Below are 25,803 nucleotides of genomic sequence, written 5' to 3'. Positions count from 1 at the left end.
TCCATCCTCCAGAGAAACACCCCTGCTGAAAATCGTCCTTATTCTTCTTAACGCTGTTCAGAGCTCACCTGTTCTATAAAGGTTCTCTTGACAACCCCAATGGAATGTTCCTGTCCTCATCTACAGGTATGCAGTGGAATGACTTGTTTCCTGTTTCTGTCTCCCCTGCTAGGCGGGTGACTTTCTAAAGGTCACTATATAGAGAGAACACTGGGTCCTGGCATTGGGTAGGTGCTCCGTGAATGCTGGCTGGCTGGCACTCACCCCCTGATCCTCCCCACAGATCAAAGTAGAAAACCAGCATGACTACCAGGACATCACCAGCATGGTGGCTATGGCCAAAACCTATGCCACCACTGAGGCCTTCATTGACTCCAAGTACGACATCCGCATCCAGAAAATTGGATCCAACTACAAGGCTTACATGTGAGTTCCTGGGCAGGGGCTGGGTTGCTGGGAGGCAGGCTGGGAGGAGAGTGTAGGAGGAACAACAATTAGAGATGTAGGTCCAGCCCTGTGTCCTCCACCCCAGGGAAGAGACCCTTCAGCACCCCATCATTCTCCCTTTATGTCCGCTGACTGCCCTTCTTCTCTGGTCAGTACGGCTAAGTGCTGATGCTTTCTCACAGCTTATCCCAGGGTAGAAATCTGTCTACCCAAAGAGAGCTGCTTCTCCCAGAGGAAGAAAGATACTTGGCATATTTGGGGGGACTTCAAGTATATATGAGATGTATACCACAGGAGACCAGACTGAAAGAGAAACTAGGGGGACAAATCAAGGAGGCCCTTGAATGCTTTGCTGTGGGTTTGGGGTTCTGTTCTGTTCTCTTTGGAGCAGAGAAGTGGCACGATCTGACCTGCATTTATAAAAAGCTGGCTCTGAGGCCATGGGCTGCAAAGGGGTTTCTCTGGAACTAGTAAGACCAATTAGGAGATGACATCAGATTTCTCCGGCTGCAAGCAACCGAAACCACACCTGACTGCTTTGATGGAGTTTACAAAAGGGAATTTATTAGAAAGCCATGAAGGATCAGAAACCCTAAAAACAAACCACTCAACTGTCAATTTCAGAACTATTAGGATCCAAGGCAGCTGCAGGAATCTGGGTGACCAGAGCAACAGACGATCGTCATGGCACCCCCATTGGAAAATGAATCTTCCCGAGTCATCTTCGGTGCTTAACTCAAGGTTGTGATTCCATGGAAACTCCTGATTAATCCAACTTGGATCACAGGCTTACTGGTTAGAGAAGGGCAGAAGACCAGTATGGAGAGTTCCACCAAGATGATATGAATATGGGTGGGGTCAGCCCCCAGTGGGAATAGAGGTGCTGTGACAAAGGGTCGAGGAATGAATACCAGAAAATCCAACCCTCATTCAGCCCAGGGCTGGTTCTGGCAGAGGGTGACTCACACTCAAGCTGCTGCAGTCGTGAGAACGGGACTTCTTGAAAAGGTGGGAGGTCTTATCTGCTCCAAGGCCTCTCTGTGTCTCACTTTGGAATGTTGTTATTGGTTCCCCTTGAAACGAAAAGACTCCAGAGAGCTAACCAGTGCCTGGCTGCCAAACGTTCCTGGAACCCTGGCCATGCGCACACCTCCCTATCCGAGGGCTGCCATGGCTGGCTCGGACAGTTGTAAATCTCTCTGTTCCTTATGTGCAGTGGAGCTTGCGCTGTAGGTCAGGGTCGGCAAACCACCACCCATAGGCTCAATCCAGCTGCCACCTGTTTCTGTAAATAAAGTTTCATCAACCACAGCCAGACACACCCATTTGTGCATTATCTCGGGTTGCTTATGCACTACCTGGATTGCCTAGACTGGGGCTCAGCAGACTTTTTCCATAAAGGGCCAGATGGGCATTTTAGGCTTTGTAGGCCCCACAGTTTTCACTGCAACTACTCCATTCTGCAATTGCCTGGGGAGCTGGAGAAGAGACAGGCAGTTGATCTCTAAGGAAAGATTCCCAGGAAAGGGATAGAGCCAGTTCTCAAGGAAGACTTCTGCCATGTCTTGCCAATTGCTCTCTTCCACCCATGAGCCAGCCCAGATCTGTCACTGCTTTCAGGTGCCCTCAGGGTGATAAGATCAGCTCTTCCCTGCCCCCTCTGAGTTGGGGAACATTCCAGTGCAGCAGTCCAGTGCATTCCTGAGGTCTCCACCATCCGTCATGATATCATTTCCCTCCTTTCCTCATTGTTCGTGTTTCCACTTGACATTTGACGACACCTTGTCCCAGTTTCTCTTCTTGAAGATTAGCTCATTGCCGCATTCTTTATGCTAAGCCTTTGTGCCCTGGCAGCTCCAGTTTGTCATTAGTTATGGCTTTTCCTGGACCCTGGGTTGGCCCCTGTCCGAGGGAGGCGGGTTCGTGTCAGACCTCGATGTAGAGCATCTTCTCCGCCTCCCGACCATTCAGCCTCCTTTCTGGCCCACTTCCTGCCCTACACTCATTCCTCTGTGCTTGTTGCTACTGGGGTGTCATTGTTACTCAGGCCTCTCAGCAGATGGAGCTAGGAAATACATGGGTGTACCTTAACCCATGCGTGCACACGTAACTGTAATTATTTCTATATACATCCAGCTCTCTCTAGAGCTAAAGAAGGTTCATACTGATGTCTCCGACTTCCCTCTAGTACCACATGATTCATTTCAACCTTCCCAGATTGCTTATCTATAACTTCCCACTCCAACAGGGAAAATCCTGGCTCCTCCCAGCCGCCATCCATTTACTTATTTGTTCAGTCCCAGTCCAGCTGCAGAACCATGAACTTGGAGCCCCATGGGAAAGAGCTTTACCCACTGCAGTGCAGTGCTCAGGTACAGCTCCCCTTATAGTTAGTCAGACAGCCTCCACTCTCGTCCAAGGTTACTCGGGTCCGTACTCACCCCCACCCTCTTCAGCAAGGAAGTCAACATCATACATTTGCAATATAGGTCGACTCCTCTGTCACAGTCTACATTCTATCCTCCATTCCAGCAGCTGCATCACATTTGGGCCAAGTGACTCTTTTCCCCAAGCCTGTGATGGGCTCTGCCATGGAGAGTCGTGATTAAGAGCATGGAGTTTCTCAGATATGGATTGGTGGCTTTTGCCACTCAGAGGGAATGGTAATAATAATGGTAATATCTGTCTCATTAGGTTCTGTGAACACGAATGAGCCATGCGTATAGAGCCCTTAGACCCATGTCTCAGACAGAGAAAGCACCCATCGAACAGCAACTCACACCATTATTATTTTCTTGGCAGGAGAGCAATCTGGCTTGTGTTCCTGCTGCTTCTGGCAATGCAATGCTTTCTTTTCTTGTCTCCACTGACTGACAAATAATGGCAGTGCCCATTGGACTAAGACTTTCATGGGAATATTTCCTTTAGTCTATGTAATATTTAAGGATGGAGATCATTCCCATTTTACCAATGAAAAAAATAAAGACTCTGAGATGATGTCCGTGGTTATACAGCCAGAAAATGCTGGAACCAAGATTGAACCTTGCATCTGTCTGACTCAAGTCAGTTCTTCCCTTCTCTTGCCACCATGCAGATCCCACTATACCAACCCTACCACCCTCCAAGGCACATTCAGTGGTTACCTGGGGTCACGTTGAATGACTCTGGTTTCTCCTCTGCTTTCCTTGCTCTTCACTACTCGGGTATGCTGCTAAACTTATCATGCCTCTACTTTGGTTTTAAACTCGTCCACCCTTCCAGGTCGTGAGCAGCCTTAGGACGAGGTCATCTCTGCACACCGAAACAAGCCTAGTACCCAGGACATAGAGTGGCCCAGTGAGTGTTTGCCGAATTGAATTGAATTGAGTTGGGCTGAACTGAACGGACATAGCACTTATCAATGTCACTACACCCCTTGACAATTCTAACCCCTGTTGCTCATCGGCAATTCTCAGCATCTGTTGTCTTTGGATACGTGTTCTTTTCTGTTTCAGAAGGATATATTTGTGTAGCAATTCCTCCTCCCACTTCACCCTTTAATCTCAACCATAAGCCTTCCCTTGGCCATAAAACAAAAAGCTTTACCTCTGCCATTTTGCTTACACTCATTCAGTATTTGCTGAGTCCAGATATGCCACCAGAGATCATTTGTCTTGATTCTTCCCCAGTATACACAGCCCCTTACCCAGGAGTTAGTTACTGGGTACCTTCTACATGCCAGGTCCCACTGGACACTGGGGACAGGGGATGAGTCAGACATGTCACCTGCCCTTGGGAAAGACTGGACACTAAAGCAGTCATTACAAGTGAGATTAGCATGACTAAACATTGGTTTAGGGGAGTCTACTCTTGTTGTGGGGGTGCTGTTGGCAAGTCACATCTCATATGAAAAGTGAAGGATGAGTGGTCCTTAGGGAGGAAAAGATGGAGACAAAGACTGGATCAGGCAAAGGGAAGCCTCAACCTAGGAGAAAGCCATGGCATTGGAGCACTGCAAAGGAGGTTGGTGCTGCTGGAGCAGAAAAGGCAAATGAACAGAGAGGGTGTCGAGGCCAGAAGTGCCTCCTGCCCTTCACCATGAAAAAGTGACCACTTCTCTCCATGGATCATTTTTCCTACATTTTGGAGCCCTCGAGAAATTCCAGAATCACTAGTGGCTCTACTGCCCCAGTTCTCCTTTTCAAAAACAAGAGGCCAAGGTTTGGGGGATTTCATCTGATGGTGTAGATATTTTTTTAATTTAATCTTTAGAGGCACCTGCACCCCCGTGTTTATAGCAGCAGTGTCCACAATAGCCAAACTGTGGAAGGAGCCATGATGTCCAACGACAGATGAATGGATAAAGAAGATGTGATCTAAATACACAATGGAATACTACTCAGCCATCAGAAAGGATGAATACCTACCATTTACATCAACATGGATGGAACTGGAGGGGATTATGCTGAGCGAAATAAGTCAATCAGAGAAAGACAATTATCATATGGTTTCACTCATATGTGAAATATAAGAAACAGTGCAGAGGATCATAGGGGAGGGAAAATGGAATGGAAAGAAATCAGAGAGGGAGACAAAACCATAAGAGACTCTTAACTCTAGGAAACAAACTGAGGGTTGCTGGAGGGGAGGTGGGTGCGGGGATGGGGTAACTAGTTGACAAGCATTAAGGAGGGCACGTGATGTGATGAGCACTGGCTATTATAAGCAACTGATGAATCATTGAACTCTACACCTGAAACTAATGATATACTATATGTTGGCTGGTTGAATTTGAATTAAAAATTAAAAATTTACATAAAATTTTAAATTTAAAAAAATTTTTTAAATGAAAAAACAATAATCTTTGGATTTCAAAGGTGGCCTAGAAAAAGATACATAAGATCCAACAAGTAAATAAGACAATCAGCATAAAGGAAAATAAAAACAGGCAAATAAAGCTGGGGGCAAGATGTGTCCCTAACGATACATGTCAGAATGTGAGCCAGATATTTGAATTGGAGCCTCCTAACAGCCAAAGCAAAGAAGGAAAACAGAGCAGCGACAGCAGTCCTAATGCCCTCGGTGTTATTTTTCTGATACAGGAGAACCTCCATCTCTGGAAACTGGAAGGCCAACACAGGCTCTGCCATGCTGGAGCAGGTGGCCATGACAGAGAGGTAAGAGACAGAAGAGGTGTAATAGGGCGCGGAGCAGCCCCAGTAGGAGGCAGGGGAGGGATACAACAAGAGGCCTGTAAACAGTGCCGCCTCACCCTCGTGCCAGGGCCTCGCCACCCACAGAGCACTTTCCTAGACACGGCAACTGTTTATTGCCCAACCCCCTGCAGGTTAGATGTTATTATAATCCCACTTTACAGATGGCAGAAGCAAGTTCGGAGAGGGAAAGTGACTTGTCCAGGGTCATGGAGCTGATCAATGACAAAGCTGACAGTAGATCACTGATGTCTTAACTCCAAGTCCAGGGGTCTTTCCAGCCCTGCCCAGCTACTGCAGAGAGAACAGGGAGTCCTCACCTGCTCTGACAGGATACACGAAAGTATCCTTATTAGGACACCAGGGCTCCTGGAATGTCCGTTCCTCTCTCGTGCTTATTTTTTCAGCTCAGTGTCAGGACAGAGAGGGTATTTCCACTGAGTCATGAATGTGGTATGTGCACTCTGGCTGAAGGTCCCTCAGGTCTTCTGCCTTTAAGCACTGGTGCCAGCTCTCTTCACCTGAAGAAGGGCCAGTCACCTGCTCCGGGGGCCAGCAGCGCACACACATTCTTTCCTGCAGGCCCCTTGACCTCTACGTGCAGGCATGCAGTGAGAGTGGATAGAGTGTGGGTTTTAGGGTCAGAAAGATCTGCTAGTGAACATTCACTGCATGCCTACCGCATGCCATGTTGTGCCAAGCACCAAGGCGGCCAAGATGAAAATGTCCACCCCTTCCCTTCACAGACTCTGTGTCCGTTGCAAGCATCAGAACAGAAATCTCATTGGTCAGGGACAAAAGGGGTGTTGGTTGCCTTGTGGCAATGAAAATGCCAGAAGTGCAGCTCTAGGTAGGAGTTCAGGGCTCATCCCCACACACCTCAGTTCACTTTCTCTTGCGTTGGCTTCATTCGGGCCAACGCGCTCATCTGGTGGCGCCCAGCGGCTCCAGGTTTCCATCCTGACAGTGTCAAGACCCGCAGGACAAAACTACTCTTTCCCAACCATCTCAACCAAAGACAGCAAGTGAGCCTTCTTTGCGGATTGGCCTGCCTTGGGTCACATGACCATCCCTGAGCCAATCACTACGGCCCAGAAGCGGCACTGGCCTGGGTCACGTCTCCACCCCTGGAGACTGCGGTGGGAGCAGTCGCTGTGGCAGCAATGATGGAGGGGGATGGGGAGGGTTCTGATGCCGCAGAACGTCAAGGATAGGAGGGAAAAACCAATGTTGCGCAGACTAAAACTACAGAGGTCCACTCCGGACTCCCCAGTCAACGTAGGAGACGAAGAGTGGTATGTTGGGGTGGCAGTGAGCTGTGGGCGCTTGCAGAGAGAGCACAGAGAGGGGGCACCCAATGCAGACTAGGGAGGGGTGAGGTCAGGGAAGACTTCCAGAAGGAGGTGGTGCCAAAGCCCCTTGTAAAGAATGAGTAGGAGTTGGGGGGCATTCCTACATTTCCTTGTTGGTCATCTGCTGAGCATGAGCTGGGAGCTAGGTGTTGAGGAGGCCTTGGGGAAATGGTGGCAAACAAGACGGACATGGTCCCTGCTTTCCTGGAACTGATGGCTCAGGGGCTCTAAGAAGCAGGATGTGAGCAAAAGCTAGTGGTCCTGTCCCTTCCAGGCTGGGTTACTTGGGGCAAGTTAACTAACCTTTGTGAACTCCTCCAGCTGTTAATTGAAGGCGATCAGCCAGAGTGCTGATCAGGAGAGGGAGGTTCAGTACCTCACCCAGCAGTGGCCCTGGCAAGGAGGGGCTGCCTTCCCTTCCCATCAGCCCCAGGTGCAGCTGCGGCCCTCACTCTGGGAGCCCGCCTATGCCAGCTAGTCTCAGGGCGGTGTGCTCATGACCTTGCCCACCCGAATCATCTGGTCGGAGGCAGTCATTTCCTTCCCCCACTGAGCATCCACAGGACATCTTGGTCCTTTTCTCCATGGCCTTCCCAGAATGTGAGCCCAGCCTTCTTCGATGCCCCATGAGCTGCTCACAAATGGCCCCGGCAGGCCACCATATCCCTAGCTCTGCACAGTTCCAGGCCACGTGGGCCATTCCTGAAAGAGCCTACCTTAGGCACAGGTCCACTTAGGCCTGGAATCTCACTTTCCCTTCTGTAGAGCCACGGGCAATACTCCCAAAGCCTGGGACAGAGCTCCCCAATCCCACCTCCAGAGGGGGAAATCTCTGGGGGCCCATAAACAGGCCTTGGCTCCTCTTTCTACCTGGCTTACCTATTTGCCAGGTACCCTGATTCCTCCTTGGCAAAACCAACAATGTGGCTTGGTCAGTGCTAGTCCCGAACAGCTGGAGAGGAGCATGGACCCATGGTCTCCAGTCTCTCCCACACTGCCCCACCCATGAAGCCCCTTCCTTGGCCCTGGGAACGGTGGGGGGGTGGGGGAGGGGCTATGCCCTATGGGATGCAGCCAATAGGTATTCCAGAAGTTCATCATTGGAAAACAGCCTCCAGAAACCAGTTTTCTCTGAGTCTTGGTCCAGACTTCCATCTTTCATTGAGAAGAAACCTGATTTAGATGTCTCAGGGCACAGGTCTCCCTAAACTGAAGGTGCCCCCCCAGTCAGTCACTACTGCAACTACAGGGACCCTGGTCAGAGAGCCCTGGGGGCTCTTATAGCTCTGAGGACCAAAGGTTGTCCTCAACTGTGGCGGCCCATGAGGATCCCATGAGAAGCTTTAAAAACAGAGAGAGCATCTAACGTACAGCAGGGCCCCCAGGTCTGAACGTTTAGAGGCTCCACTCTCCTGGTGACTCTGACATACAACTAGAATCATCCTAGGCCTCCCCATTTTTCAAACAAGGAAACTGAGGCTTCAAGAAGAAGAGGCCTACCTGAAATTATTGAGTAAATGAATAGCCAGACTCCAGGTCACTGGTGTCCCATGCCGAGGGGGGACCTGCTGCAGTGTGTCCCAACTGAGAGGAGGCGTGGCTTGCTTGCCCTGTGGAATCAGACAGAATCTAGGTGTGGAAGCCAGCACAGTGGCTGATGAAGCTCTCCGAGCCTCAGTCTCATCAGAAAGATGGGTTCAACCTTCCTGACAAAGTTGTGGTGGGGGTAAGAGAATGAAGGGTCAGCCCCCACAGACAGCCTGGTACCTACTAGAAGCTGAAAAGGCGTGAGTTTTCATTCTTCCTTTTCCTTCTGTGATCTCACATGCTCCTTGCTACAGTTGAATGAAAAAACTGAGTGAGGAGCCAGGAGATCTGTGTAATCCTGGCTCTGTTACTGTCTTGCTGTGTGACCTGGCCAAGCCACTCTCCCTCTCTGGGCCTCAGTGGGCCTTGGCAATTAAGACGAGAGAGTTGGTTCTAAGAGAACTTCGGCCATGCTCTCTCCTCGTTCCAGGCCTTATGGCTCAGAGACACAAATAGATCTCAGAGCAGGCGTGCCCCATGTGACCCTGGAGAGTGAGGAGAGAAGCAAGACCATTGATACAAAATCCCTTGTGACTCCCGAATCCAGCCACCACAAGGGAAGCCAAGTGCAGGCCCGGGAAGACTTCTCCAGATACAACCATCCCCTTGTTGCAGGGTCAAAGTCCAGCGTTGAGATCTTTCCCCTGCAAAGCAAACTGACCTTGCAGCCATCAAGTATCTGGAAAGGGAACAAAAGCTCTGGGTCCAGCGGGCCAGGCCCTGGGCGGGAGAGCAGCCTGCCAGGCTCCCTTGCCCGCCCGCCCCAGACTCAGGGCAAGAATGCACCCTTTGTCCCCCGCAGGCTCTCATCTAGCATATTCGCTGGGGCTCGGAGGGCGGCCTGGGAGGGATTTCTGAGCCCTTCAAGCAGCTTTCCCAAGGGAAAAGGACCGCAGGAGTGGCCGGGTGTCCAGGATGGCTCCGGATGGAGGCAGGACACGCTCCCCACTGCTGCAGAGCCAGCCGGGTTCTGGGGGCTTGGGGTGGGGGAAGGGAGGCACGGGGCCTCGGAGACCTCTCCCACCTCTCATTCCTTCCCCCCCATCCTTCCTCTCTCTCTCTTGCTTCCTGGCTCCCCTTCTAGCCCCTTTCCTTTCTCTGTCTCTCTCTCTGTCCATCTGTGTCTCTGCCTTTGTACGCCCGTTCTGTCTCTCCCACTGCTTCTCTGTCTCCTTCTGTGTCTCCTTCTCGCTGCATCTCTGTCTCTTGTTATTTCTGACCACCTCTCTCCATCTCTGAATGCATGCACATGTCACTGTCCTGTGGCCTATTTGTCCGTGTGTCTCTCCATGTCTGTCTCTGCCTCTCTCTCTCCCTCTGCTTCCCCTTCCTGCTCCCTCCCCCGATGCTCACCGTCTGTTTCTCCGTCCCTGCAGGTACAGGCTATGGGTGGACAGCTGCTCAGAAATGTTTGGCGGCCTGGACATCTGCGCTGTCAAAGCTGTCCACAGCAAAGATGGCAGAGATTACATCATTGAGGTGAGGACAGGCGTGCCAGGGGGACAGAATCCCCGTGTGGTCTCCAGTGTGGTTGGCTCTGTCCTAGCCTGTGGCCTGGGCACATGTGGCTCCCAGAGGCTTCTCACCCACCGGCCTCACACACCCCATCCCGACCCTTGGCAGCATCTCAAGCCTCTGTGCTCCAGACATGAAGTTTGACGACCCCTGGGCCTAAGGGGTGTGCACATCAGGCCACGAGTCAGCAAGACTGTGTGCCATTGGGCCTCTGAAATGTTCTGTGTCCAAGCGTGTAAACAGGGCATGCTTCCCTAGTCACCACGCAGAGATTCCGTCCTCTGTCCATTCAACACACTTGTCCTTAGAGGCTCTCCAGGGCTAGGCATGGGTGTGGCTCTGGGGACAGAGCTGTGACCCAGCCAGACATGGGGTGTGCAGGCTGGTGAAGAAGGAGGTTGATAAACACGTCATGGAGGACACTGAACACAGGCAACACAGCACTGCAAGGGTGTGAATGGGAGGAAAGATGGCGGGAAATAGAATTGTAAGAGAGAATCCACAACCCTCCTACAGCCCGTGCCTCTCCCAGGCCCACAGGCCCCTGCTGTCCTCCAGGCCAGTCACCTACCCATAGACCTCCAATCCCATACTCTCCTTCCCCTGCTCACTTCCTGTCCATGCTTCCCCCCATCCACAGTCCCCCTGTCTCCTCCAGGACTCCCTCTGTCCTCTCCGGTCCTTCAGTCCCCTCTCCCCCCACAGCTCCCCTCTGTGCTTCTCCCAATCCCACTTTCCCCCTCTCTCCTCCAGAACTGCCCCCCCACTGTCCCTCCTCGTCCCACAGTCCTCCTCTGTACCCCAACCCCTCTCCCCTGCCCTGCCCCCCCACCACACACACACACACACACACACACACACACACACACACAGCTCTGGCTCTCCACAGCTATTCCCTGAAAATGCCCCCTGGCCTCAGAGTTCTCCGTTCTCTCCCCAACTGCACATCTCTGAGTTCACACCCCCCACAGCCCCTTGCAGGGCTCCCCTTCCATGGCCTTCTCAAACCATAGCAGATGGGCGGTGCTAACACAAGGCCAAGACACGTGAGGGAGAGCCCTGTGGCCGCCCCCTCCCCGGCTTGTGGGCAGCTAATGGCAAGCACATGGCTGGCTGACCACAGGAGCCAGCTCGTCCTCCAGGCCCGCGTGCCTGTCCCGCTCCCCGGGAGCCACAGCGCGGCAGGGCCAGGTGACTCCACGGGTGGGAGCCTTGCTCTACCTGCCAGCCATACCGGGAGGGCATCGGCCCCCTGCCCGAGGAGTAGCCACCCTTGGATGGACACCGTCCCTCCACCCTCCCGGGAGAGGCCAGAAAACTCCGAGGATGAGTTGCCTCTGTATTTGCAGGTTCCATCCTGCTCTGGAAAACAGCTTTCCTCTCAAGTCTGGGAGGCACTTTCCCTCTGACTGCCACCATAGCTGAAACCGCGCCCCCCCCCCCAACTAACCTGTTCTCAGAGGCGGTATTGGAGGGGCTAGGAGCAGTACTGACCTGCACACTAGCTTCTGAGCCAGGCTGCCTCCTGGAGGCATGAGTGCCCCGCCCTCCTGAGCATGCCCTGGGAGCTTTGGACCAGGGATGGACCAAGGGCCCTCCTGCCTGAAGCTTTGCATCTCTTGAGACCCCTCCCGGCCCTCCTGCGTCTGCATCTCCTCACAGAGACCCCCAGACACGAGCTCAGCAGTGGCACACACGCAGTCATCTGTCCTTCACTAACGAGCTCCTGTGCTGGGTGCCAGGCGCCAAGCCAGGTGAGGGGGATATAGCAGCGACCATGGCGGCAGGGACCCTTCGTCCTGGGGCTTCGATCCAGAGAGGTGACTGCAATCATGGGGGAAAGGCTCCTTGACTCCCCTTCCCCGCCCTCCCATGAGTTTTAGCCCCTTCTCCTTTGCATTCTCTCTGCCCCAGGAGCTCCTGCCTATTTGAGTTTTCTCAACATTTTTTCTGAGGAAACAAAAGCCTGTACTCGTGGGCCCATGCTCCCTGCCTCCAGACATTCAGAGGGTCAGGGATGAAAGACCTCTTACATTTTTTTTTTAAGCAAAATTAGTGGGTTTGGACTTTAAAAAACAAGAAAACAACTTCTCAGAATGTTCCAGAAAAAAAAAAAAAGATGACTTTTCAGATTGTTTATTCTCTCAGAAACATTGCAGAGTTGTTTCCCTTGCTTTTGGGTTTACAGTGGGGTCAAGGGAGATGGGGAACTTGCTACCAGGAAGATAAAAGTTATTTTTCCCCAATCAGGAAAAAAAGGCAGAAGAGATCCAAAAATACTGTTTTCTTCAGCCACCTCTGTGGTGAGAACATAAAATTTGTATGACATGTTTTGTGAAGATCCTCACAGTAGAATACTCAGGGGAAAGACCCTTGAACTTGTCCTCCGTGGCCTGTCCAGGGAATGATATTGCTCACTGGAAAAATGTTTCCTTGGGGAGACCAGAGCATCCACTTCCTTTGGCTTTGTCGACCACGGGGATTCCAAAATGCCCTGACCTCAGGTTCCTTGTGGTGGCTGTTTTCCACTGCAGGGAGTGTAGGAAACAGAAACCAGAAGAAAAAACGATGGGTAGGGTCAGGAGGAGGAAGGACAGACCTGTTCCATCCAGACAGACTCCACAGTTATAAGTCAGTTCAGCCCACATAGACCAAGAGGCTGTCCGTGTGCCGGGCACTGAGATCTGGGACACCAAGGACTCCAGCCCAACCCACAAGGAGCTCAATTCGAGGACAGTTCTCAGGACCATGCTAGAATCAACATTCACATCCTTGAGCTTGCTTTTCAGCCTCCCAACAACAGTGGGTGCTTTAAACACACAGACCCCTAAAGGCCCCACCTGGAAGGGTCTTCACAGCTGCCCAAACCCCTCAATTTACAGTTGAGGAAAACATAGGCCCACAGAGGAAACGTTACCTGCCCGAGATCACACAGCAAGTCTGCAGCAAAACTAGGCTTGGATTCCAGGTTCCCGTTCCGAGTTTTCACCACAAAGAGCTGTTTCAGTGCTCGGTGAGAAATGGAAGGACTGTGGCTTGCTAGTAATGTGTCCTCAAACTTACTACTTGTTTGACGCTCAGTTTCCTCATCATTATGATGAAGATGACAGCATTACCTGCCTCCGAGAGAGCTGTTCTGAGATCTGTAGGAGATCGTCCACACCCAGTGCTTGGAACAGTGCCTGGCACATAGTAAGTGCTTAATAAAACACGGCACCTGCACTAGTATCTCTATCATCATGAGCAGGACTTACTGCAAGGACCTTTCATTTCTCCATCATAGGAGCTATTGAGGGCATATCTGTTGATCAGGACCCAGGGCCCATCTCTGACCTCAGGGACTCACACAGTCTGGTTGGAGAGACACAGGTAAACAGGAGATGTCAGGACTGTGGGTAAGCTCTCCAATGGGACAGCCGGCGTGAGGACAGCGAGAGTGCAGAAGAGCAGCTGGGTCGCAGTTGCTCCGTCAGAGAGGACAGGCTTAGCCGCATGTTCCGGGAGGGATGAGAGGGAGTTAAGTGAAGAGTGAGCAGAGAGAACGGGCATAGATAAGGACCTGGTCGGAAGAGAGAACCTGGTGAGTCAGGAGCTTGGGAAAAGGGGAAACAAGGCCATGAGTTTGACAGCCGTGGGGTGGATGAACAGGCCCGATTCCTACAGTGGAGGAGGGGAGAGAGTGCCTGCCTAGGCCTCACTCCCCTTCCAGACCTTCCACAGCTGCCCGCGCCTGAGGAAATCACCTGCATGGTTGACCTGTGTGACTTTGGCCAAGTTCCTTCCCATCTCTAGGCCTCAGTTTCCCCATCTGCAAAGAGTGGGATGAAGAGATGTGATCTCTCAGGACCCCTTCCAATATAAGCACTTTGCCTCCTTTGAGAAGCAGGCCATTCCTTGTGGAATGTGTTTCTCTCCAAGCGTATGTTCTGCCAGAGCCCCTGAGAACAGGCCTCTCCTCATCCCTCTTCTCTCTGAACCCGGGGTCAACTCCGGCCCATGTCATTTTTTGGTCTTAACTGAGCCCCCACCTTCACTGCTTCCGCTTCCGGCTTTGTGGAAAGCCTTGACCTTGGGCCAAAGTTCAGGAGGTGGCCCCAAGCCTGGGCAGGAGCCAAGGTGGGAAAGGAGGGGGCGGAGACTGGCTCCCCAAAGAAAAGAGCAGTAAAGGTCAGCAAAGGCTCCCTGGCCCGTGGTCACATTTCTGTAGCCCAGCAAATGTAGGCTGAATTGAACTGAATCCAGAGAGTTGTTTTAGACTGAACTGCAGGGATCTGGGTGTCTCCTTGGGAATCATTCCCAGCCGGAGGCACGGGACTGGGTGTTTGCTGGGAGAACATCGCCATCTAGTGGTCACTTCTGTCCTGAGCCCTGAGCCGGCCGTCTTGGGACGAGCTGCCCAGCTGCCTGGCTACCCTGGCTACCCCGGCTACCCCGGCATGGGGTTCCCTCAGGCCTCCTTTCTCTCCCACAGGTGATGGACAGCTCAATGCCCTTGATTGGAGAGCACGTGGAAGAGGACAGACAGCTGATGGCCGACCTCGTTGTCTCCAAAATGAGCCAACTCCTGATACCAGGGGGCACAGTGCCCTCACCCCTGAGGCCTTGGGTAAGGTTCTCAGGAGCACAGGAGACTTTGTACCCGTGAGAAATGCTGGGCTGTCTGGGACTGGGGAGCCTCTGGATCCAAAGGAGATAGTCCTAGAATGGAACCAGCCTGGGGAGAAAGGACTGGGGTGTGGATGGAGGCTGGGCAGGCAAGCTTGCACCCCTGCTCCAGAAGGGGGAGTTTGGGAGGCTCTGAGACCTTCCTCCTTCCACCATCATGAGGGACAACAACCTTGTCTCGACGGCACCTGCAGGCAGAGATATTAATGTGAAAACTCAGTTGTCCCTCCTGTGTGCTCCATCCTGGACCCGAGCAGGGGCAGCGGGTGCGTGTGGGTGTGTGTGGTTGTGAGCACGCACGCATGGGCGTGTGTACACACATGCCCTTTGTGTGTTCCCAGGGTACCGGTCAATAGAGACTATTGTGTCTTCTGTTTCTCCATCCCCCAACCTCGACGAGCTCCCGCATAGCTCCTCCCTCACCACAGATTACCAGATCATTCTCCAAAGAATTTGCTAGCTCTCAGCTTTCTGGAAAAGCAAGTCTCAAAACCTGCTCCCCCCGCCACCCCCCACAAGAACAGATCTATGATAATAGCTGTCGGAATGATGGTTATACTTGAGGGGGTTGCTGGCCGGGAAGGGGCATGGGGCAGCCTTCTCCACTGGAATGTTCTGTCCTGATCTGGGTGCGGCTACACAGATGTATACACACATAAAAAGTTACGATGGTGTACTCTTAAGAACTGTGTGCCTTGTGTAAGTTTTATCCCAGCGATAATAAAATCTTTATAAGTCCTGCCCTCCCACCCAGGAAGCAGAGGGCTGTAGCAATTACCACAGGATTCTTTCCTCTCCCGCTCTAGGCTCCACAGACAAAACCAGCGAAATCCCCCGGGCCGGCCCAGCTGGGGCCTCAGCTTGGACAGCCCCAGCCGCGCCCGCCCACACAAGGTAAGAGCCATGAGAGGTCACCAAGGGAAATTATACAGGGAGGATGTTGACATGCCCTGAGGGGTCCATGTGTGGTCTCCAGAAGGGCCTCTGGAAAAAATCCATCTTGATACTGTCTCCACAGAATACATGCACTCACTCTGTGTGCGGAATGAATGAGACGCTGATGTCTGTCACCCCCTGCAACTCAGGCGGGAAGGACGGGGAGACAGGTGCATTTGCTGAGTACCTCAGATGTGCCAGGCACCGGAAGAGGGACTTTCTCATCTATCCCCCCCCTTTTTTTCTTGTCTCCCTAGCACTCCCCAGTGAAAACATAAGTATTTCCTTTTTCCAGAGGTGATGTGGGGCTTTGCTCAAGGAAACACAACGAGAAAATGCAGGTTTCTAAGTCTAGCCTTTCAGATCTTTGCCAAAGTGTCTGTTTCTTAGCCAGTAGTGGTGCCTGATGATAGATGTATCAGCCAGCCAGCCAGAGTGAGAGAGAAGGAAACGCGAAACGTGTTATTTGACTTTGTCAATGGAAATGCTCCCTCAAAAAATATTCCAGCATTACCGTGTAAAGGCCGCCACTTAGTAGAGAATGGATAAACTAGTGATGACAGGATGTACCCTAGGCAATAACTTTCTCATGGAATGTCGCCACCCGGGGCGTGTTCTCCTGCGCAGGCCTGGTGGGCAGAGGGACACCTGCGCCTTGCCGCCTTGCTCGCAGCCAGAGCCTCACTCGAAACCAGAACCTTCCAGGCATGCTCACTGCCCTAGCGCCAGCTTGGGGCTTCCTCGCAGCTCTGCGTCAAGAGGCCCTGCCGGGCACTTTCACAACAATCTTTATAAGAATCTGCTTAGAACCTCTCAGAAAGGAAAAGCATTACTCTCAACATTGTGGCCTTTCCAGTCACTTTGATTAAAGCGACATATTCATTGTTTCTTGGGAAAAATCGGCCCTGGGCATTAAACGGCTTCCTCTTCCACAGGTCTCAGATAAAGTGCCCTGACCATCTTTCTCGTGTCTGCATCTCTATATTTAAGTATTTAAGAAAAGGGAAATTGCGTAACTTCTATAACCGTGTGCATGGACGTCAGGGTTCTTCTTGAGGCAGATAGACGTGTTTTTGAATCCTCCTCCATGTCTCAGTAGCCTTAAGTCTTAGGCAAGTCACGTCGTTTTTCCGAGCCTCAGTCTCCCCAGTGATAGAACCGCAGCCCTGGGTAGTTATGGGGAGCTCTCCGTGGGCAGCGCGGGTGAGGCCAACGCCCAGAACGTGTTAGCTCTTACTACTAATAGTTTACTAGGAATAACGATCTATATAACTTTCACTGTTAAAAACTTACTATCAATAACGTGTCTTATTAACAATTAAAATATACGTGTTGTTCTTAATGATCATTACGGTTAATCATCTTTAGAAGTAAAGCAGCCCCAGTGCCCTCCTGCCTAGTGGTAATTCTATCATTATAAATGTTCAAAAATGATTTATTCATTCCCCTCCCAGGCTCCTGGCTGTGCCTCTGCCCTGCTCTCTCCTTTCCTGCTCTGCCCCAGGACTTACTTTTTAAAACACATTTGAACAGAGCACTTTTAAAACAGAGAGCTACTGTATTCTGGTTTCCTCTCCAGCCCAGAGTACAGACATGCTTGATAAAGAGATATTATTTTAAGGGACATGGGGCTAAACACACTTTTAGTGAGTTGAAAAACAATCAATTTAAAACGAATTAAGGTAATTAAAGCAAGCGCTCATTGAATTAACATTCAGATTAAAAATAACAAGGCTAATTGAAAAACAATGCTTTCATTGAGTTCCCAAAATAACAGGATCACATTATTAACTTGTTTGTTTGAACTCACCATAAAAAGTGAAGTTTTCTTTTAATGAACCTCATAATTTTTTAGCACCAATCCTGTGCTCGGGCAAATACTTTCTATATATAAGTTAATGGATTTTTGTATGTGCTGAAATTAAAAATACTAAATTGTTTGCCAAGACACTGAAGGAAATGAGTGTCTCCTGAGGAAGCCCAGGTGTCTAAGAGAGATTCGACAAGTAGTTAAAAAATAAATGAATGAATGAGGATCCAGATTTTTCCAAGATATTATTGGCCCCAGGGTAGGGGTGGGGACGGGAAGACTTGAGATAAAAGGAGAAAACAGAGATTTTCTTTGACCGGAAGTGGGTTTAAAACACACAAGAGTAAGCCAGCATTTAGAAATCAGGAGCTTTTCGCAAAAATACCTTGATTTCAGGTTCTCTCGATAGAGCAGAAGCTGTGGAAGCCAGGGGCCTGGCTTCCTCCTCAGCAAGTGTCCCCTGACTCCCACCAGCTCCCTGGGATGGCGGGACTCTGCTGTTTGCCTCACGCCCCGCTCCCCCCTATTGTCACCTTCACAGCGATGTAGTGGTGATCCTTATTTCCTCTAGCTTGCATCTCCTTAGAGAAAGAGTTCTCCAAACTATGTTTTATCTCAAGGGAAATTTTTAAAAAATTTTTTAAAGTAGCAGTCTGCTTGGGGGCCATGATGTTTTGGACACTTGCCTGCTTCATTAATTTAGGTGTTCGAGTTTGAGATCACTGGGCGCTCTGAGCCACTGGGACAGACAGTGACGAAGGCAGTGCACAGCAAATCAAGGCCACGTGCAATCATTTGCTAAATCTTTGCTGTCATTCAGTCCAGCGTAGAAAGTGCTGCACGGGCTCCCAAGAAGGTCCACACTGGGAGGGATGTCGAGTGGTTGCTCCGAGGGCCTCATTTTACAGATGAGGGCCCAGAAACCCAGAGGAAAATGACTTGCTCATGGCCACATAGCAAGTTAACACAAGACTGGAGTTAAGACCTGGGGCTCCTGGTGCCAGGATGGTGTCACCGCCACCAGACATGCAGGTCGCGCTCTCTGCAAAGGTGCCAGCTAGGATGATGTCGGAGGGCAAAGGTCATCTGAAGCTTCAGCCCAGCTCCTCTTGCACCTGGCTCAGAGCCACCACCCGGAAAGCCCAGTGTGGCATAGTTTTGGGGGTTTGTTTTTTGTTTGCCTTTTTAAGGAAGAAAAACGAAACAGAGCTTTTGAGTCAAAGAGATGTAGGTTTGAATGTTGGCTCTTCCTCTTATTAGAACTGACAGCTTCAAGCAAGTCACAGTGTATCTGGGACTCAGCCTCTTTGGAAAAATGGGGACATTTGTGGGGATCACGCCTAACCCACAGCACTACTGCCAGGCTGCCCAGCCCTAGGCTGGGGTGTAGTGTGCTCAGTAAGATCCAGGGAGGGCAGATGAGCGGAGGCCGAGTTATGAAAGGGCCCCGAAGATGGGCCCCAGCCCTGTTCAACTCCCATTCTCCTCACCCATCTGAAGTGATCTCAACACAGCCGGGCGAGGACAGCTGTGGTGCAGCCCACTCTCCCGGGAGCAGGGCCCCGTCTGTTTGGGCAAAATGCAATTCACAGCCGGCAGTCCCGACACTCAGGCTTCGAGGGTGAGGAGAGAGCACCTTGCTTCCTTGGGGCCTTGGAGTTGCACTCAAAGTCATTTCTGGGCGGCTAAAATGTCCCCAAGCTTATGACGCCCCTTTGCTTGTTGGTGAAGGCCCACATGCTCTGTGCAGTGAGAGGGAGAAGCCAAGACCCCGTGAGCTTCCTGCGGCTACCCCTTCTAGTTGGGAGACCTTGGGGAGGCTCAGTGTGCACATCTCCATGACGAGAAGGATGGCATCTTCCCTACCAGCCCCTCTCTAGAGCAAATGACATATATGCCTTTGAAAGTTCTTAGAAAAGTTTAAGAAGCTTTTGAAAAGTAAGGGGTAATCCATTGTTTCAAAAGTAATACATCTTCAGTGTGGATAACCCCACCGCTTTTGTCATTGAGCCGCGGCTCATTACTCAAAGCGTGGAGAGCAGAAGGATCACCTGGGAGCTTGTTAGAGACACAAATCCCCAGAGCCCGCTGGTAGCAGTCTGCATGGGCCGCCATAACAGACGGAGTGGCTTCGACAAAAGACACCCTCTCTCCATTCTGGAGGCTGGAAGTCCAAGGTCAAGGTCCCAAAAGGACTGAAAGCTTTCCCCATGGCTTGTGGACAGCGCCTTCTCACTGTGTCTTCACGTGGCCTTTCCCCTGTGTGGCCCCTGGCGTCTCTCTCTTGCTCTCGGTCTCTCTCTCTCTCTCTCTCTCTCTCTCTCTTAAGGATGCCAGTCCTATTGGATTAGGGCCCCACCCTTATGACATCATTTAACAATAATTAGTTCCTTTAGGGCCCTGTCTCCAAATACAGTCACCTGGAGGGTAAGAACTTCAAAATATGAATGGTGGGGGGGACACAGTTCAGTCCACAACTCTCTCTCCCGTACCTACTGTATCAGAATCTTTATTTTGACAAGATGCCCCAGTGATTCGTGTGCACCTTAAAATTAGAGACACACTGGTTCAAGGGGACAACTTTCCAGTTTATGTCTTACATAGCTATATATGTATGTGCTAATATGGAATAAACCTGTACGTGCTATTTTGTAAGCTGCCTTTTTGTTCAGCGGTATATATTTAACACATATTATCAACAATATTCTGTCATTTACTATGATTTGGCCACATCATATATGATGGCCACAGCATATCCCGTTATACGGATATATCTTAACGTTCCCGATCAGTTCCACAACTGGGCATTTATATTGTTTTCAGCTTTTCACTGTTATAAAACACCACAATGAACATCCTTGAAGCAGTATTGGTGCACAAGCATGTTTATCTTCAGAAAAACTCGGAAGTGATCATTTCTTTCCCCTGTAGGGGGCCCTCGCCAAACTCCAGCTCAGCAGCGCTCTGGAAGCCCCTCCCAGCAGAGGCTCTCCCCGCAAGGCCAGCAGCCGCTGAGCCCCCCATCCGGATCTCCGCAGCAGCAGAGATCCCCAGGCTCTCCGCAGCTGTCCCGGGCGTCCAGTGGCAGCTCTCCAAACCAGGCCTCCAAGCCAGGTGCCCCCCTCACCTCCCAGTCCCGGCCCCCCGTTCAAGGCCGAAGTGCCTCCCAACAGGGGGAAGAGTCCAAGAAGCCAGCCCCGCCCCACCCTCATCTCAAGTAAGTGCTCTGGGATTGGGCAGGGTTGAGGGTGGGGTTGGGCTGCGGGCAGAGCTGGGCTGACTCAGGGCCTCACCCAGATTTTAAATGGGTAGGAGGCCTAGAGGAGGGAACTTGGATGGCCGGTGGCAGGCCCAGGAGGTCAGAGTATAGCGAAGCTCCCACCACCGTCCTCCAGATACACACGCGCCAGTTATCTCTTGCTGCATAACAAACCTCCCCGGAACAGTAGCTTAAGAAAACAGCCATTTTCTTTGTTCATAATTCTTTGGTTCAGCAATTTATTCTGAGTCTGACTCAACTGGGAGATGCCTCTGCAGGTCTCCTATAGAGTTGCCAGATAAAATACAGGATGCCCAGTTAGATTTGCATTTCAAACAAGTGATGAATAATTTTGAGTATAAGTATATCCTCAAATATTGCATGGGCTATACTTATACTAAAAAAAAACTATTTGTTTTTCATCTGAAATTCTGATTTAACTGGGTATACTGTATTTTTATTTACTGAATCTAGCAACCCTACTCTCCTGGGATCATTCATAGTGCTGCAGACATCTGGCATCTTCACTGAGGCTGGATGGTCCAAGAGGGCCTTACACATACACCAGCTGTCAGCTGGGCCTCTCTCTCCATGGGCCACAACATCCAGCAGGCTGGGGCCCACCTCCTTACCTGGTAGAATTCCATCCCCAAAGAGCACAAGTAGAAGCTTCAAACCCTCTTGAGGCCCAGCTTTGAAGGCACACAAGGTCATTTCATCCCACCACATGCTTTTGGTCAAAGCAACACACATGGCCAAAGAGACCCTTGGTAGGAGGACCCGCAAAGCCACATTGCGAACGGCTAGACCCCAGGCTCGGGAGGAACTGTGGCTGTCATGCCATGCTTGTGAATGAGCCATCACCACACACATACTCGTTCCCTTTCCTCTCAAGCCCATCTCTCGGTTTGAGGTCAGAGAGGTCCCAGATGTGTTCTCTTGGGAAAGCCCCTCCCTTCCTTCAATGCCAAGCACTAATGTTGATAAGCATAGCCTCACTCCCAACATCTCTTGTCCACTTACCACGTGCCAAGCACTTCACCTAGTTGGGGTTTTTCTTCAATTCTCACAACCTTAGGAGCTAGTAACTATTATTATCCACATTTTACAAATGAGATGAGTAACTTGCCGAAGTTCCCACTGTCAGTGAGTGGAAAAGCTAGGATTGAGCACGGGACATCCAGTCCCCAGATCAGGCTAACCATAATGTGTTTGAATGGGTCACCATTCACGTGGCTCAGAGATCTAAAAGATACCAATGACATCAAAGGTACACAATGAAAAACCTTCCTCCCACCTCATTGCTGTCCAGGGTCTTCCTGCCCCTGCTCCGGAGAGGTGACCGCTCTGGTTACTTCCTTATGCAGGCCTCCAGTGTTTCCTCGCACAAACATAAAAATATATGTCAGTTCCTTCCCCCCGCTTTTTACAAATGGTAGTACTTACTACCCACCCCATTCTCCTTGCTTTTTACATTTAACAATAAATCTTAAAGCTCTTCCATCGGTTCACTGAAACTTTCTCCTTTTCACAGCTGTACCATATTCCACTTGCATAGTTGTACAATAATCTAACTCATCTGCCCCAAACAGAGGTTTGGTTTTCTCTTGCAAAGAAGGCTGCAGAGAACAACCTTGCACACGCACTGTTTCTCACATGTACAGATCAGCTGTAGAGAAGATGCCAGCAAGGGTGTTGCTGGATCCAAGGAGAAAGGCATTTTGAATTTGACAGGTATTCGCAAGAGGTCCTCCGGGCAATATGGCACCGTGTTGACAGCACGGACTCGAGAGTCAGACCACCTGGTTTCACATCCCAGCTCTCCCACTTGAAAGCTGCATGACCTCAGAAACAGGACTCAACCTCTCTGTGCTCCCACTTCCTCACATGTGAAATGGGGACAGTAGTATTTACCCCACAGGTTTATTATGAGGATTAAAATGAGTTTATGCACAGTTGGTGCTTAGAAGGCTGGTAGCAATTTATAGGGGCATCTGAGACAGCCTCTCCCCATGTGAAGAGGTGCAGCCCAGCTCACCCCAGGACAGGCGAGGGCTTTGGTATTTTGGATAGTAAGTACTGACCCTATAGTAATCCAGCTAGAAACACGTAAATCTCCTGACTGAATGCTTTAAAGTATTAAATGGTTCAGCTCAAGTCAGCAGGTGTTTATCAAATACCCACTCTGCACCCAGTCCTGGATAAGGCCCGTGCGGAATAAGCAAGGGGTCCAAGATGGTCCCTGTCTGGGAGAGGATTTGGGTTTTATGGGGATGACAGGACTGTGTGGGGCTTTCTTACACTTGAGGCCTTTTTACAGCATCTCTTCCTGTGTCTGTCACTCCACTAGAGTGTGAGCCTCCTGCGAGCAAGGCCCCAGTTACGCTCATCTCCACGGCCCCGTCACCTAGCACTAGGCCGGCACCAAAGCTCAAACAGTGGGCACCCTGAGAATCCCGAGGCGGGCTGGAATCAGTAGGAAAGGCTTCAGGGAAGAGGTGGGAACAGAAGCCCAGAGTGGGAGAGAAGAGGCCTGAGGGTGAGCTAGACCGGCCCTCCCTCGTACCGATGAGGTGAAGGAGGCCCTGAGCCGGAGGCCCCTTGCCAAGGCCAGACGGGCACATGGCAGAGCGGGCTCCAGAACAGGGGCCTCCTGACTCCCAGACTAGTGCCAGGAAGCGTAAGAGGAGCATCACAGGCTGCCGCTGATTGAGCACTTCCCAGTTGGCCACAGGGGTCTGTGCACAGAGGGGAGGGAGTGGTCAAGTTCACGGCTAGTAATGCCCGCCCTCTGAGCAGCCTGGCTTTGTGGGGGAATGTCAGCCTCCAGCACTCCCGTTACTTGGCGTGAGCCCCGATTTCTGCACCTAAAAATGGCAGATACCGATAACTGCCGTGCAGGTTCAAGATTGCGTGTGATACATTTAGCATCATGCAAGTGTTGGGGCGCCTGGTTTCCAGTCCCCACATCCTCGTGATGACTATCCAGGCAAGCCCCCGTGACTCATGTCCCTGGCCCTGTCACCCCTAACCCCCCTTTCCTTTCTGTTTCAGCAAATCCCAATCCCTGACCAACAGCCTCAGCACGTCCGACGCCTCCCAGCGTGGGACCCCAAGTGAGGACGAGGCCAAGGCCGAAACCATCCGCAACCTGAGGAAGTCTTTTGCCAGCCTGTTCTCTGACTAAGCTGGCCTGGGCTGGGAGAGGGAGGGCTCCGTTCCACTCTCCCTTCTCCTGCCTCATCTTCCTTCTCAGCCTTGGTTCCCAATGGGAACAGAATGGAGGGCCTGAGAATATACGCTCTAAATGCCTTTGACCCAGGAACAGAGTATCTATACTTGTCCCCTCCCCCTTTACCATGACATTCCAGCACCATCCAACTCAGTGGTGGGCCTTTGAGAGCCTCTGGGTTCCTCAAATCAGGCCCTAAAGGCATCACATCACCCATCCCACCCAGATGCTTGCTCCCCTGCCTCAGATAACCAAGTGAAATGTCTGTGTGTGGCTAGTTTTCACATTTCTTGTTAGTGTTTTGCTTGCCTTCAGGTGAAGATCCCCTCTAGGCCTTGCCTCCCCTCCAGCAGGTGCAGACGCTGGGACCTCAGCAACACTGGAGGCAATAATCTCTTGACAGTGTTTTGCAAACAGAAGGAGAAAAGCCCAGCCAGGGGAACCTACTGCCTACCCATGCTAGCTCCATCCAGGCTCGAGATCACCCCTCAGACCAGACAGGCGAAGTCCCATCCCAGGTGGCCACCGGCGGGATCTTGAGAACCGTGGAAAGAAATCAGATCCTGTGTGACAAGTGGGGCCTTCCAGAACACAACAGAAACGGAGGAGAGGTCTTGAAGTGCTGCTCACGTCCAGGTTGGACAGCCAAGAGCAGACCACTGGTTCTTTGACGAATCATCACTAGTTCCCAGAGGAGGAGGATGCCCTCAACTTCCCAAGGAAGGAGTCAGGTTCGGGCTCCTCCCCCCCTTCTGTGTCACACCACCAGGAACTCTGAATTCCCCCCAGGATGCTGTCCCTCCTCCAGGATAGAGGAGGAACCAGAGAGAGTCCACGGATCAATGGCACAGGCTGAGAAAGCGCCGTGACAGGAACTTCTTGGCTGCCATGGCACGGACTGCTGCCAGCAAGACGTGGGTAGGTTTCTCAGTTATAAAAGGGTCCCATGGGCAAACATGTTTAGGAAACACTGTTTCTATTTCTTGGTTTGAGGTTGGTAGTACATGTTACATGTCAAAGGCCCTCGGGCTTCCTGCGGTAAAGAAATGGGCTTTCAGCTTGCTTACCCCAAATTTATTTGACAAAAGAGCTGGCAAATGTCCCAACTCCCTTTCCAAAGCTATTTCCCTACATCAGACTGCCTCCCGTGATCAGGTGGGGTTGCAGGGCTGCCCCAAGTCACCATGCACCCGGTGCTAGAAACATTGTAGGCACCAGAACTAGTCGCCTGGGCTCAAAAAGAGCCCAGGACGTTAGAACATAGCCACCACACCCTCCCCTTACAACCTACTTTGTGACTTGACACATGTCTTCCCCTCCCTGTCAGCAGAGAAGGAGAGAGGGAGGTTCACAGTGACCATGTCCTTGGCCTGGAGCTACATTCTAAATAGTGGACTGAAAGCTAGTAGAACAGGGTGTAATGCCACGAGGCCCACGTGTTTGGGGAGATCAAGAACACAGAAAACACTGAAGGCCATCATCACTCTTCTGCATGGGAGATTGAGATCCGAAAAGGTCAATCTCACTTGATTCTCACTTAGTAATAAAATGCAACTCAAAACACACAACAGAGTAGTCATAGGCCCGACAAAGTTTCTCAAAGTGTGGGCACAGCTAGATTCATTTCAGATCAAAGGAGTCCGGATTTCTGGTCATAAGGCCCAGACCGGTATGTTGGTCAGTCTTCCCAAGTATTTTGCGTGCATACGGAAGTCAGACCAGCAGCCCTGCACTGAGCGGGGTGGGAAGGCCACGGGAACAGTACTGGTACGGATGCTTTACAGCCAGGGCCCCACTCCTTGGGCGAG

The 25,803-nt window shown here is 51.2% G+C and overlaps 1 protein-coding gene across 4 annotated transcripts in view; it reads left to right on the top strand.

Annotated features, from left to right (window-relative positions):
- The window catches only part of SYN3 (synapsin III), a 481,477-nt gene extending 457,229 nt beyond the window's left edge, over window positions 1-24,248 (top strand). For all 4 annotated transcript variants that reach the window (XM_019802056.2, XM_034644234.1, XM_034644236.1 and 1 more), the window contains 7 exons: window positions 284-426; window positions 5,529-5,603; window positions 9,955-10,057; window positions 14,565-14,699; window positions 15,565-15,652; window positions 20,436-20,721; window positions 23,818-24,248. In XM_019802056.2, the coding sequence (XP_019657615.1) occupies window positions 284-426; window positions 5,529-5,603; window positions 9,955-10,057; window positions 14,565-14,699; window positions 15,565-15,652; window positions 20,436-20,721; window positions 23,818-23,950 (963 nt within the window). In that variant the 3' untranslated portion in view covers window positions 23,951-24,248. The remainder of the gene's footprint in view (window positions 1-283; window positions 427-5,528; window positions 5,604-9,954; window positions 10,058-14,564; window positions 14,700-15,564; window positions 15,653-20,435; window positions 20,722-23,817) is intronic.
- The last annotated feature ends 1,555 nt before the right edge of the window (window positions 24,249-25,803 follow it).

This window comes from Ailuropoda melanoleuca, chromosome 15, assembly GCF_002007445.2.
Source record: "Ailuropoda melanoleuca isolate Jingjing chromosome 15, ASM200744v2, whole genome shotgun sequence".
Lineage (NCBI taxonomy): Eukaryota > Metazoa > Chordata > Mammalia > Carnivora > Ursidae > Ailuropoda > Ailuropoda melanoleuca.
This window is presented reverse-complemented; position numbering and strand designations above follow the sequence as displayed.